We start from the raw sequence: 15,361 nt of genomic DNA on the forward strand, positions 1-15,361 counted from the left end.
TAAAATCTCAGCTTAAATTATCTAGTCAGAGGCTTCCTAGACACTTAAAAAAACCAAACCAACCTTAGCCGCTTTTCCATTAAAGTGTCCTCATATGCAAGTGACTGTAAAAGCCTGTCATAGGGACTACACTTCAGCTACATGTGTACCTTGTAATTTTCTGGTAGCATCAGTCAGTCTCTCTCTTTAGCATTATTCCACACTCTACCCCCTCAAAGAGAGGAAAACTCTGGCCCTCCTGTTCTTGTTGGGCTGCAGTTGCCAACTGTCCCAACCACCATGGGGATTGGCTAAGCATGATGGGAGCTTTAGTTCAACAAAATCCAGTGGATCACAGGTTCCCCAGCTCTCCATCACTGAGCAAAACAGGCCTATGGAGACAGTTCTTTTTCACCAGCCCTCAGGGAGAGAATAGTACGAGAAATGGGGAAAGGGCATCAATCGTCATTTCTGAAGGGAAGCAAAGCTGAGTATTGAATCCCCTCAAATCACCTCATCAGACAGGTATGGACATAGTTATCATTCAGGAAATCCTCAAATTAGGAGCTAAATTCTAATTTCAGAATACACATTCCAGATTCTTAGGCAGACAAACCTAGTCATTTCTGCCACCTGCTGTTTTTTTTTACACACACAAACTCCTGTATAGGGTTGCTGGTGTTTTTCCCTCTGTGTAACCAGGTTAACAACAAAGTAAAGCTTAAACTTGCTTAGGTCTCAATGGGCTTGCTTGAATTCTTTACTTCACCAAGTCCTTTTGAATAATCCTCATTTCTATTTCCCCTCACCTTTATTTCCCCCTTTTTCCTTTTGGGTGTCCACTGTGCTTAAATAACAGCTTTGTGTGGCTCACTTCACACCACCACTGGGAATCTTTCCAGAATCTTTAAACTGGAAAGTTGCAATGCCCTTGCTGTTGACTTCATAATGCTGGCCTCTGAAGGAATGGGGTGATGTCATAGTTAAAGTGCTAGGATACCAACATTTAACATTCCTGCAGCAATACAACTGGTCAATCCTTTTGCTAGTCCCTGCTCATATATTCACATCAAACTGCCCTATCTCAACAAATTCCTCAAAACATTAAAAAACAACAAACCCTTAAAACACACCATTTATTGATGACGTTTACCGTAAGTATAAATCAGATTATTACAGGAACATCTCTCAAAACTTTAAGTCGAGCCCAATGTTTTAATGTGGTGCCCTCTAATGGACACATTGAAGAAATGCACATTATCAGGCTGCAGCAATTAAATATGTAATTCAGTAAAGGCTAACACTGAAGGGGGCAGAACTGGTCTAATAGAATCATAGAATTGTAGAGTTAGAAGCAACCCTGAGGCTCATTGACTGCAACCCCCTGCAGTGCAGGAATCAAGACTCTTATTCCTGCATTCTTATTAGCAATGCCATAAACTGGGATGCAGTTAGAAAGCGCTTTTACATCTTATTTCCAATAGCAGTTAGCTCATGGCTTAAGGCATTTAAAAATGCAACTTTATACAAAAGGATCAAGAGTGCTCACACCAGAAAAAAATTAATTTGCATCTCCTGTGATGTCTGAAGTCACTCTTTGTTATTATTACACTGTGGATGAAACTTGGACTGATATCAGTGGTGTAGTGGAGCAGGAATGAAATGCTGCTACTTACTTCACAGCAGGAACAATGGTATTTCCTTGGTGCTATTTACCCATCCCTCTGCTCGACGCCCAATAAATAAGCTTTCACCAGAGAGAAACCACCCCATACGCTAAGCCAGGGGTCAGCAATCTTTTTCAGCCATGGGCTTGTCTACCGTACTCAGACCATGTGGTGGGCTGGACTAATTTTTTGGGGGGGGAATAAATGAATGAATTCCTATGCCCCACAAATAACCCAGAGATGCATTTTAAATAAAAGGACACCTTCTACTCATGTAAAAGCACGCTGATTCCGTCCCATCCGCAGGCCGGATTGAGAAGGCGATTGGGCCGCATCCGGCCCCCGGGCCTTAGTTTGCCTATCCCTGCACTAAGCAAAGGAAGAGCCAAGTCACCTTAGCATGCATGGCTACGGGTTTAACTGCCTCTTCAATTCTGAGCAATTCCAAAATCTATTATTACCACCCAAAATGCCACAAAATAGGAAGCAAGCTTTTGAGTCCAGGGAGTGTAGTTATAGGACTAGTCACAAAGGGTGCCTGAACTTCAGAATCTTCCATTGAGCAGGGTGCTACAAGTTTCCACAAAGAATGGCAACAGAGGGTTATGGAGTGAAAGCCCTTACCTTTTGTTTGTTTGTGCATCTCATATTCAGCAAGCCACCAAACTATGCTTTAGTTTCAGAGGTAAAGAGAAGCCACCTCTACCAGCTGATTTCAAAATGGATGCAGGTGTGCCCAGGTTGTTTTCCCCAGTGAGATTCTCCATCAGCTGCTCTCACAAAGCCCTGGTAATTAAATCAGGTGCTTAAGATTCTGTTTGGGGGGGGAACTGGATTTGTGGGGGGGGGGGCAGCAAGGAGAAAGGTGCTGCTAAAGAAATGCTACAAATAGCCTGAGTGTTCTGCACACCTTGTTTTTAATAGCAGCCTGATTAGCAATAGAATATTAAAATCAACTTAATTATTCCCTTCCATCAGGTCTGGAATTCTAATACTATTATGGAAAGAGATTCTCCCTGCTTCATTTTTTAAGCTGTTGCTCTCAGCCCACCCATAAACTTGGGCCTACTAAATGATGTATTATAATCCTCTGTTCCCCAGTTAAGGCCCCCCCACCCCCGGAAAAACCGTTTTACTGTTTTATCCTACTTAGGCTATAGATTGAGTTAATAGTTAGACTACTGGATAATTGTGTTGTCTTTTATTTCTAGTACATATCGCATCAAAACATCTGCCTACCTTTAAAAGATTACGGTCTAAAACTGGTGGCCATACACCTCCTTTTAAACACCAGATTTTAGGCTCCAGGAATATACATTGACTACTTATGCATCAGGAAAGAATTAGACTTGTGTGACCTAAAGCCAGTTTCTGCCAGTAGGTGCATCATGCATATTTTGCTCTGGGCAAGGGAACAGTATAAAATAGTCAAAATTCAGAGAAGTCTGCACATGCAGCAAACAGAATGATCACCGAGTTGTGTTCAACACATCACAGCATTGCTCTAGCTCTGTTGCCAGGATATTTAGTGTCCTGCCATGACTATCCCACAACAGCCAGAGCTTTAAGCCAGCCCATAATGACTTGCTGTTGTATCAAGCTATATGACAAGATAGTTTAATATCTGACTTGCTCTCATGTACTGGATTCTACCCGTATACTGGCTTTCAGCGTATCAGTTGGAAAGACTTCCACCCTGATTGGATCTTGTTTTCATTTTCTCTCTGCACAGAAATAGGATACATCTGCTGCCATCTGTTCCTGTTGCCCCAGACATAAACCTCCCCCCACCTCTCTATATGTACATATCAGTTTAAGAGACCACACATTTAATGGGCTTTATTTAGCCCATAGAAACTTACACCACTTGTTAGCCTTACGTTACAAGAAGACTTTTTATTGGTTACAGAAAACACCTTCTGGAATTTGTCACCTGGAAATGCCACATTTTCCTGCATGGTGGTGGCATAGCAGAATAACTATCTGGGCCAATTCTTGTGCCTGTAAGCATGTGCATAGGTGCCTCACCACACACTCATGGGCCCATCGCTCAACATCCAAAGAAGAAGAAGAAGAAGAAGAAGAAGAAGAAGAAGAAGAAGAAGGGGAGGAGGAGGAGGAGGAGGAGGAGGAGGAGGAGGAGGAGGAGGAGGAGTTTGGATTTGATATCCCGCTTTAGCACTACCCGAAGGAGTCTCAAAGCGGCTAACATTCTCCTTTCCCTTCCTCCCCCACAACAAACACTCTGTGAGGTGAGTGGGGCTGAGAGACTTCAAAGAAGTGTGACTGGCCCAGGGTCACCCAGCAGCTGCATGTGGAGGAGCAGACGCGAACCCGGTTCACCAGATCACGAGTCCACCGCTCTGAACCACTACACCACACTGGCTCCCAAAGTGCTGCACCAACAAGCACCCAACAACCCCTCTGCAGGGCCACAAATCCAACTTAATGGTGTAACGTTGGAAAATGTCAACCACCTTTCCTACCTTGGCAGTTATCTTTCCACAAGGGCCAACAATGATGCCAAAATCCAGCATTGCCCAGAGCATGGATCAGAGCTGGTGACCTGTGACAGATCATACAACAGCTAGCCAGCCCAACAACAAATGGTTTTGCTCACGTGTGTGTATATGGGGGGGGGGGCGCGGCGGAGAGAGACGACACTTGATTGACAGTCTCTTTTTTATCTCACTTGGTTTCCTCAAGCTCCAGGAAGAGGACTGGAGCTCAAAAACAGAGAGAAACTGTGGGTATCTGGAGCCGAAGTTGTAAAATAGCACAATATGTGAATCTGTGTCTTCTGCACCATGTAATATGTAATGGAAGAAACTGTAATTTACCATTTCCATGTATTTCAGTACATGTGTGCATTTTAAGTACCATTTTCTTAAATGTAAGGTCTCCTAGAACAACTGGTTCCTACTTATAATAAACAATGTTTACTAAACTTCAGGGCTAGTCATGACAACATCTGTGCTTGCTGATCAATTACAATCCACTTGAGGGCCATGACAACAGCATCTATTGGTTTCTTTGACCTCAAAAGCGCAATATTCAACACAATATTCCCTCTGTATGTGCAGAATTTTAAAAACGATGTCATGTAATTCCCAGCAACTCCATCGCATTGAGGGAATTGTGGAACCCCTACTCAGCAAAGATGACTGACCCATCAATGGCAATTTCCACATGAAAACACTATCTAGCACATGTACTGTATAATAAATGGCTAGGGGACTATACGGGGGTCTTCATCCCAAGACTTTGCACATGCTTTTATAGGCGCTGTAGGTGCTCAATAATTGCTCATATCAAAACAGAAGGGCAACAGATTCAAAATGGGAGATGATGTGACAGCTGATGGTAAGTGCAGGTCTCCCTCTTCACCGAACAGTGTCACCCTTTAGCTATTCTTGGATGTTTAGCAGCAGAAAATTAAAAACAGCTCCAGCTGGTCACAGCTAGCTTTGAGAATTAATAGCTTTATTGCCAACACATTTCAATGCACACATTCTCAAAATGAGACAATATATATTTTAAGAAAAGTTTGTTTGGTTCTGAGCCCAAAAGCTGTTGATTGTGGGGTGATTTGAATCTCGGTAAGCAGGAATCAAATTCCATTACGCTCAAGCCAAATTTATGTACAAATACAAGTCAGCACTGCTGACCAAAACCCACAGGCAACAAGTACAAGTGTTCAGGACGCAAATGCAGGCGCTCACCGTGGTAACGTTTTTATTCGATTATTTACATCATAGTGGTTTCCCCCAAAAAGAAAACCCTTTTGGATAGAAGAATCAGGTCCCCCCATGTAAAAAATGTTGTAGTTTTATGCCAAAGAAGAGAAAGAAAAAGTTGGTTTTGTTTGGGTTAGGGGAAAGAGAAAAATAAAGAAAAGTGACACTTTCTTGCCACAAAAGGAGCAGGACATCCTTGCAACACCGCACGAGGTAAATATTGCACTTTTGTAAAATTACAGCAGCGCTTGGTAGCAGTCAAGACCAGACTGGCACACAAAGAAAGATAAGCACACACAAACTTGCAGCAGTATTAAAATCAGCAACTCTTGTTTGATTTCTTGGACAAGGATGAGGACAATTAGATGAACTACTGGCTGACTTATACGGAGATTGAGCTGCATGTGGGTGTGTCCACAACATACACAAGCCTGTGCACAATGCAAACTATCAAAAACTTGCAACATAAAGTTAGAACAGAAACTGGCTATCAGGTTTGGAGAAAATTAGGATCTTTGAGTTTTCAGAACACAACCCATTCACAGGCTCTGTTCCAGTTTCTCTCAGTCTCACCAGACAGTATCTCAAAACACAATTATTTAGAACAGGACAGTAACCCCATGGTTTCTGGGTGCACATTTTCTAGCCTCTAAAATATCCAGAATATGGAGTCTCTTAAACAAGACAGTGAAACTGCAATCTGGCAGCAGCCAATGCATTTGCTAGACCTCTGTTTCCATTCCAGCAAATTAACTCCGAGAACAGAAATCACATCAGCAGCAACATGGCTTTATAGGAAGACAGTGAAAGAAAAGCATTATTTCCTATACAGAGCTAGTGCTGGAAAAGTCCTGAGTGATACACAAAAAGGAACACTGGAGCATTTTGCCAACCTAAGTGCTTTGAGACGGCACAATGAACTGTGAAGACTTTGTTTGAATGAAGTACCAATGAAGTGTGAAGACTTTGTTTGAATGAAGTACCAAATTTAAACATTTACCACAAACAGCTGACCCAGATAGAGGATTATGTGAATTGCACTGTGCAAAGCATCAATATAGATTTAATGTCTAGGGAAATGCAAATTGGCCAAACTGATAAAGCCTTGTCATTTCCTGAAATATGTATTTTAATAGTGAAATGGGGAGTGAGCAAGGTGTGAGGGGAAAATAACACATCTTTGGTTTAAAAACAGCCTTTGGAAGACTTAAAGATAATGACATGCTGATTATCTTCAGCATTTCAAATGTATCAAATTCTATTCTGCTATATGGGGCTCCGCTTACCTGGATCATTCTGGCTTGCTATAAACTCAAAAGTAGCAGCAAAGGGATACACACTGGCCAAAATGATGGTTTAGGCCAACATCATGTTCTCAAATCACAGCACACCCAATAGTTTATACAGTAGACCTTAAAAAACAAAAACTAAAAGCTAGCAACTGATGTCCTATGAAACTCACATGAGATGATGCGAAACAAGATGCCTTTAACCTTAGGGCAGTTGTAAACTTGCTGCTACAAGGCATTTGCACTTTTCTTCTTTTTAATATATTGGAAAGAGCAGCCATTAGCTCTTGCCATAACCTGAGCACAAGCTTTGCCTTCTGGACCAATTGGGCTGGGGAAAGAAATGGAGACAGGAGAGACAGAACTCCCTGTTGATGAACACAGGTTGAAGAAACCCATTGCCTCACAATGGAAGAGGAGGGGAAAGTGAAGAGCAAAGACCAGACCTTTATGTTACCCACCATTTTAGGATCTGAACTGTGTGGGCCTCTGCACGGCTTATTAATTGGGGCAGGTGTGCAAAGTTAAACATTCCAAAACTGGGCAGCAATTTCCACAGCTGGCCATGTATATGCAGCCTTCACAACTGTTGAATTGCACTCTAAGCTGGATCATAAGCTTCTCATTGCCTTTGTGGTCAGCCTTTGACTCGGGACTGATTTGATTTAAACACTCCACTTGTATGTTTCAGGTTGTGGTAAGTCTTTGAGAAAGGGCAGAAATTGTCTCACACGTTACCAGGGTGGTGTGCTGGGTCACTTCAAAACAAGCTGAGGAACTGATGAGTTTCAATGGGAAAGCCTAGATTCTATGCCCTAGGAGGAGAGGAGGAGAAGCCCTTTGTTTAACTGAGAAAGATGGAGGCCACAATAAAAGCTAACAATTTCTCGTTGTCTTTTGTAAGCTGTGAAGTTGAACTCCCAGTGCTTCAAGGCAGTAAATGGTTCGACCATTAAGACTAAAAGGTTAAGTGAGATCCACTGACAGACATAGCAACTTGGGCCTAACAGGAGAACTAGTTAGAAAATTAAACAGGCAAGTTTATCAGCAGCACTTAACAGCCATCAACAATCTTTTAGGTCACCAACATTCATCCCTTCAACAGATGGTTAAGAGAGAAAACTGCCCAAGGTCTGGGCAATGGGATCAGCAAGCAGTGTGAACTCTGCACACAACCCCATTAGCTCTACTCTCTGAAGCTCAGCCACAACTCTCCAAGTGTAGCTGGTCAGCACCAGCCAGGGCCACATGAATGGGAAGCTGTCTCATCTCTAGGGGAACAGACCTCAGGCCACATTGGTTGTCTCAGACAAGAGAGGAAATCAGAGTTGGCGCAGGAGAAAAGGGAGCCCTGACAGTCCTTTGGGTCAACTTCTCTGTGGACAAAGGCAGGGATTGCCTTTCTGTCCACTAATCCAAGGGTTATGAAGCCTCTGCAGAACTGAATGGGACAAATTTGGCAGGCTTGTTTGGCGACCTTGAAGGCTGACCATCGGTCTCATCACTGAGTTTGAAGAACATTTCTTGCTCTCGCTTCTTCTGATTCAGTTCATCTTCCAAAGCCTGAAATGCGAAGAGAAATGAGCTCAGTTGGAGAAAAGCTTCAAGCTGTAATCACTTCACTGTTCTCAGCCACCTGGATTCCTGTCAGTTTACATCAGGGATGGGGAAAACCTTCTGGCCAGGAGGGGCCAGATCTTAATCTCCCAAGACCTGGCAGACATCATAGTGATGTGACATGATGCTGCACTTTGATGCCCCTGTTTAATAGCCATTTGCAAACATCCCCATGCTGCTCCTTACATCTCTGAAAATCTGAGGTTTAAAGAGCAGTGCAGGACTGTTTACAAATGGCAATTCAAAAGCCCTTTTCCTCATTACTCCTTAACCCTCGTTACTCCTTAACCCTCTGAAAATTGGGGCTGCTCCATGCTACTCTTTGAATCTCCAATTGGGGGGGGGGTTCAAAGAGCAGCATTAGAAGGGAAGAGTTTCCATGGAATGGAAGCCACTTCCCCCTTCTCAAGCAAGGCATGCAGCCATGCACTCATCAGGTATGATGTCAGGTGGAGGGTGAGTGCAGCTTCCCAAAAATGATCTGGCAGGCCAAATTTGGCCCATGGGGTGGAGGTTCCCCAACCCTGGCTTATGTACATGAGTTGTCAAAGATGAAACAAAATTAGATGAAATTAGAGGGGGAGAGAACCAAAAACCTAAACTTGTAACATTTCAGAAATAGGTTGTCCTAATTCAAGCCTCCTCCAAATCCAAATTGCTTATTTATTTCATTGCGGTTCTGAATAGCTACTTAGGAAGCATTTCAGACAATAACAACATATAAAACACTTCCAAATATAAAACCAATTTTGAATCCAATAGAAATACAGACTGGAATAAAAATTACTGCTAGCATTTCAATGAATACAAAGTATTTTCCCCCAGAGTATTTGATTTGGCAAATTGATCTGAAAGTCAAAAGTTCAATACTGAACCTTTGATTCGTTCCCACCCCCACCCCCCAAAAACCCCTCTAATGGTGTTTGAAGTTTTATTCCAACTTTCTTTAGCTGTCACCTTTTTTCGTGGCCTCAGCTTATCCCGCCAGTCCTTCAAGTTCTGATTGTGGTTTTCATCCAGAGCTTTCAGTTTCTGGGTCTCATGTTCAACTAAGAGATGGCACTTCTCATTCTATACAGATTTAAAACATCAGAAGAAAAACAAATGAGCAAAAAAGGTCAGTATCAAATCCAGCATCCCTGCTGACTTGATTTATAAACCCAACATGAATTTCCAAGACCAGGAAAGAACAAGATTTACTTCAAAAGCAACAAAATCCCAACTCATTCTATGCTCATTCCAGAAACCTTTTGCTTCCACTCAATTTGGAGCTAATGAATGTCATGGTTAGAGGCTGCTCAGCCACAAACCCCAGTGAGAGTATTTGGAAAATTCACTCTCTCCATGTCTATCATACCTCACAGGGTTGTTGTGAGGATTAAATGAGATAGCCTCCATATATATACCATCTTTACGGAAAGATAGGATGCAAAATGTCGTGACATGACAAAAGCAAAAACAAGAAATACTGAAGTACATTTTCCATTTCTGGGAGGGTATTGTTGTCAGGTAGGATGAACCAACTTTTCAGAATGGATGGCAGATTTTTCTCTATGAGCCACACCCCGCCCAAGCATACCTAAAGCTGAGCCGGTGTTAAGTTACCTGTAACTGTTGGAGTTCATTCATGTTGCTCTCACACTGGGCACTCATATCCTTCGTCTGCATCTCATGTTTCTGCTGCTGCTGCAGTCGCTCAGCTTTCTGCCTTTTTTCCTCCTGCTGTGCAAACTGAAACAGAAGGGAGCAACCCAACATTACCATCGTTCACTGCGGTTTTAAATCACCAGGCTATGTTCGCAGGAATTTTAAACATGGCTCCCTACATTTATATATATATAAAGGTAAAGGTAAAGGTACCCCTGCCCGTACGGCCCAGTCGTGACAGACTCTGGGGTTGCACGCCCATCTCGCTTAAGAGGCCGGGGGCCAGCACTGTCCAGAGACACTTCCGGGTCATGCGGCCAGTGTGACGAAGCTGCAGCTGGCGAGCCAGCACCAGCACAGCACACAGAAACGCCGTTTACCTTCCCGCTATAAAGCGGTACCTATTTATCTACTTGCACTTAAGGGTGCTTTCGAACTGCTAGGTGGGCAGGAGTTGGGTCTGAATGACGGGAGCTCACCCCGCCGCGGGGATTCGAACCGCCGACCATGCGATCGGCAAGTCCTAGGCGCTGAGGTTTTACCCACAGCGCCGCCCACGTCCCCTGCCTTTATATATATATATATACCAGGAGCTAAAATGCTGCACAACGAAGACATGGAGGGTCACCAATGTGAGAACTATTTTCGGAGGGAAATGCCCCCTCTCAGCTTCTGCGCTAAGAGTAGGACCCTCAAATACATGTACTCCTTTGATATCTGTTGGTGTGAGCACAATATGATCTGATTGCACGGCACCTTGTATTAGTTGCACCACAGGTGCCAGAGCAACACAGGGGGCATAGCTATGACCTTCCCACCCTTCCATGAAACCATTAACAAGTGTTGCAGGAAGGTTTCTTGAGCTACCCACTGTCTGAAACCTTCTGGCAGTATTAACTTGTGCTTTATATAGCATTGGAGCTTAAAACGTCAGTGATATCAGATGGAACTGAGCAAATATCTGTCAACAGCCTAGACCAGTGGCTTCTGGAAGTATGTGCTGTTGAGCAAGGGACCCTCCATGTATAGTCTACAATCCTCCTTTCCACATTGGGCAAAAGATTCCTGCGTTGCAGGGAGTTGGACTAGATGATCCTCGTCATCCCTTCCAACTCTACAATTCTATGATTAACAGTCCTCGCTTGCAGGAATCCAAATGCAGTGTCACTGCCTCTCAGCCTAACCTACCTCACAGGTTTGTTGTGGTGGTTAACTAATGAGTGGGGGGCGGGAATTGTGTGTGCTACCTTGACCTCATTGGAGATATATGTGTGATATAGATGGATGAATGAATGAATGAATGCAAGCACAACAAATCGAATCCTTCCGTCAAGGGTTCTAGCGCTATCCTTCACCTGTTTTATCTTCTCCCTCTGTTCTGAGGCGCTTCCACTGGAGCTGATATGGAGGCTCTTCTTATACATGGCCATGCGGGTCTTCCCTTCGCTCCTCTGAATTTTGGGGAGACGGCCTTTCTCTTGCTGCTGCCGAATTTTCAGCTGCTCCATCATTCGCTGGTTATACCGTTGCATTTGCTCACGCTCCTGGAATAGCAACGGCAGCCCAGGGAGGTAAGTTAATACAATAAATGTTGAAAGTTTACAGTCAAAGCGAATGGTGACATTGGATATTTGCCCAGGGTAATATTCAACAGACCACAAAGGGGACAGACAAAGATAGTGCAGGTTTAGTTTAAGGAGAAAAAAACCACTTCTATGAAGATTCACCATGGCTTACTCCAGGGGCTCAGTCAGATAAAAACTGATGGAAATGCAACAGGCACTATGGCAAGAATATTTTGACATTTGTTCTATTGTAGCACACTCACTCACACAAACAAACCAATTGCATGAGAGAGAGGCTGTGCTGGCCTGGGTTGATGACAGTTGTAGTCCAAAACATTTGAAGGCACCAGAATGGTTGAAGGCTGGCCTAAAGTAAGTGGTGGACTCTTCTTCATTGGAGGTTTGTAAACAGAGGTTGGATTGTCATCTGTCGGGGATTTTTCCGCTGCGATTCCTGCATTGCTGGGAGTTGGTCTACATCAGTGTTTTCCAATCTTGGGTCTTCAGCTGTTCTTGGACTACAACTCCCATCATCTCTAGCTAGCCAGATCAGTGGTCAGGGATTATGGGAATTGTAGTCAGAAAACAGCTGGAGACCCAAGCTTGGGAAATACTGATCTAGATGATCCTTTGGGTTCCATTCAGCTCTACAATTCTATGAGTCTATGAATCTATAAGCACAAAACTGTACTCCTACAATTGACCATAGTTATTCCGTCTCTGGACTTTATATGTTTGACTGCATTGACTATGGTTAAATATATGCAGCACTCACACCCAATGCAAGCCAGCAACAGGGAGGCCATTTTCTGTAAATCTGCTGAGGTCAATTCTTTTACAGCAACTCCACGCCTTGCTCATCTGTAGGAAGCATTAGAGTCATTAAAGAAAATAAATCAGACTGAAACTCCGCTACCTTCTCGTGTTTCCGGACCAGTTCATGCCTCTGGAGGAAATACTGGTCTTTCAGCTGTTGCTTAATAAGCTGGTGTTTCTCCTGTAGGTGGTGCTCTTCCAGATCCCAGATGGTAGCTTCCCGATCTAAGAAAAAGGTATAAAATGGCATATAGTCATTACATACTTTACCACGGGGGGGGGGGGGGATAGGCAAAGAAGTTGTCAATCACATACAATTCCAGAAGATAAAGGGACTTCCCAATGGTGGCTGGTGCCCATGGGGAGCAGTAGGGCAGAAGGCAGCAAGACCCACAGCAAATGGAGCCAGAGCCAAAGACAGGCAGAGCAGGCCAAGCAATTCTAGTTGTATCCCCATCCTTCTTCCTGCCAAATTCTACAATGGCAACACTGGGATTCAGGAGGAGAAAGATGACTGGCAATGCCACTTCCTGGACTGGTTGCCAGAGAGAAGGCAAGAAAGTGGAGGCTGGCTGATGGACCATCCTCCACTGGAGAATCCAGTCATTTCTCCGCTCCCCTTTCCAAGCACAACCACCACCTCAGCCTAACCAAATACCGTATTTTCTGGTGTATAAGACGACTGGGCGTATAAGACGACCCCCCAACTTTTCCAGTTAAAATATAGAGTTTGGGATATACTCGCCGTATAAAACTACCCCTCTTCCAACGCACACTAAATAAAAATTAAAAAACCAGTCTCCAGTCCGGCTCGGAAATCCGCTCCACTTCCCAGTGGCCGGGGGCTTCTGGGGCCAATTTTCAAGCATATTTCTGCTTCATCTAGAGAGCTTGGTGTCCTCTGATTTAATTTGCTGTCATTTTATCCTTTTGTGGGTAGTTGCCTGGTGTCTTGCAGATGTTTTGAATCCCATCCCCATCAGCCCTAGCATGCCTGACTAATGGGAGCTGTAGTCCATCAACATGTGGAGGGCACCAAGTTAGAGAAATCTCTTCCCCACTTTTTTTTTTGGGGGGGGGACGACGACACCCACTCACCTCTCATAAGCTGTTGTTTTTTGTTGAGGCACTCTCGCTCCTTGTCACAGATCTCCTTCCGATTTTGGGTGGTGATATTCTTCATGGCCTGTTCCAGATCCTCAGCCTGTTTGGCTTCAAACTCTTGCTCCTGGAAGAAAGGGGACAGTAGCAAGAGATGCTCTTATTGGTATGATGCCTAAAACTTTTCTTATGAGTGAGAGCAGGATGGGTGTCATGATTCTGCTTCCTCATCCTGCCTTACTCATCCTGATAACTGGGAGGCAGGGAATCAAATGTGTCCATATGGGTCTTGGCCACACCGCAGACTTAATATCTCTAGAGCTTACCATGACTTGCTTTCTCTGTGCAAACTCCTCCATCTTTGTTTTCATGGTCCCCTTGCGCTGTTGTCGTGGAAGCTTCTCAATGTCACTCTTGAGCTTGAAATGAAAGACACCAACAAAAGTTCTTACTGGTCCAATTTCCTAACAAGTCTGAGCAAAAGTGATTTATCACGTTGGCCGTGTCACCTGATGGTTTGGCTTTCAATTCTCCAGTTTTATGCTGACATTATGCTATCACTTTGATTTGCTTTCATTTCACCCTCACCTATTTTTCTGTTAGTGTTTCTTAAGTCTCTTGTTTCTGGGTGGTTCTTACTTTTACATTCTTCCCTGGCAGCATAGTTACAGACAAGTGAATTTAGAAAAAGGGTAAGGAACCCTCAGGGCCCAGGGACAGAATGTGACCCTTTGGCCTCTACCTGGCCCTCAGGAATCTCTAGGTCACGCTCCCTGCCCTGGCTGCACCCCTACCCACCTCTTCAAGTGCTTTTGCCTGGATGGAATGTGCCCCTGAGCTGTGACAATGGAGGATGGGCAGGTGTCTGTCTGTGTGCATTTGCATAGCTTCTGTTTTGCTGTTCGCTGTTCACTCTCCTCCCTTTCTTCAGCACCCCTAAATCTTGGTGCTCTGCCCTCAGCTTCCCTTGCACAGCTCGTCTGTGACATGAGAGCACCTCAGCCAATGACAGCAAGAGGACTGAGGGGGCTTTCAGATAGGCCAGTGCCAACAACGAAATCTAAGATTTCCCTGTGCAAGATTTTGGCCCAACGTCGACTCTCACCTCCTTCTTCCTTTGCTTCAGCTGCTCCTGAAATTTAACAAGGTCTCGTTCCTGCTCAGCACGGATGCGCTTGGACTCTTCACGGCGGCGCAGCGTGTGCTCCTGCTCCATCTTTTCAATTTGCTGCTTCTGCTGACGTTCCAGATTTTCCAGTTCGGTGTCATAGAATTTCTTCTTTGTCTATACGAGACCAAAGAGGACATTCAGGCTTCCTTATACTTAGTTGAGAGATTTGACTACGTCAGTATTTTTCATCATTTAGTTAATAAAGCAAAGTGCAAAGGCACAACTTAAAATGAATCCACCTTAAAACTTTTTTGAACATATCCAAATCTTGTTGCATCTCTGAGCATTAGCAGTTCTAAATACTGAAGGCACATTGCCTGGGGACAGTGTGTCCCTGGGAGTCTCTCTTCACATATGAGCACCTCACACATCAACAGCGTTTCAGGCAGGGGGCTTTCCCAGACCTACCTGGAGATGCTGGAGATTGAACCTAGGACATTCTGCATGCAAAGCAAATCCTCTAACACTTGGCTGCAGTCCTTTCCCCCCATATATGGAATAAAACTGGTGAGAGACCATGGCAGGGCCCTTTCAGTAGTGGCCTCTGTCCTATGGAATTCATAAGCCTAGGGAAGCTTGCCTCACTATTTTGAAACCAGAATAACAAACCAGAGTTTCTAAACCACTGGTCTACATCTCGTGGGTTGGGTCCCACTAGTGGTTCGTGACCTGATCCAAGGAGGACCACTGCCACCATGAAAATATATTAAGAAAAGAGTCCACAAATGCATCTTTGGGTTAAACGGTAGGTATGAAAAAGGCTGAAGATACC

The 15,361-nt window shown here is 44.1% G+C and overlaps 1 protein-coding gene across 4 annotated transcripts in view; it reads right to left on the bottom strand.

The window, feature by feature from the left end:
- Positions 1 to 5,112: 5,112 nt before the first annotated feature.
- STK10 (serine/threonine kinase 10) overlaps positions 5,113 to 15,361 on the bottom strand; it is a 68,373-nt gene continuing 58,124 nt past the window's right edge. For 3 of the 4 annotated variants that reach the window (XM_083430732.1, XM_083430734.1, XM_083430733.1), the window contains 8 exons: positions 14,524 to 14,703; positions 13,745 to 13,837; positions 13,416 to 13,545; positions 12,418 to 12,542; positions 11,292 to 11,480; positions 9,895 to 10,020; positions 9,247 to 9,360; positions 5,113 to 8,235 (listed from right to left, as the gene is read on the bottom strand). In XM_083430732.1, the coding sequence (XP_083286858.1) occupies positions 8,095 to 8,235; positions 9,247 to 9,360; positions 9,895 to 10,020; positions 11,292 to 11,480; positions 12,418 to 12,542; positions 13,416 to 13,545; positions 13,745 to 13,837; positions 14,524 to 14,703 (1,098 nt within the window). In that variant the 3' untranslated portion in view covers positions 5,113 to 8,094. Of the gene's footprint in view, positions 8,236 to 9,246; positions 9,361 to 9,894; positions 10,112 to 10,503; positions 11,481 to 12,417; positions 12,543 to 13,415; positions 13,546 to 13,744; positions 13,838 to 14,523; positions 14,704 to 15,361 lie in introns of all 4 variants that reach the window. The other variant, XR_014508757.1, reaches the window with a different exon arrangement.

The sequence above is a fragment of the Podarcis tiliguerta genome (assembly GCF_965153285.1).
Source record: "Podarcis tiliguerta genome assembly, chromosome: 2".
Classification (NCBI taxonomy): domain Eukaryota; kingdom Metazoa; phylum Chordata; class Lepidosauria; order Squamata; family Lacertidae; genus Podarcis; species Podarcis tiliguerta.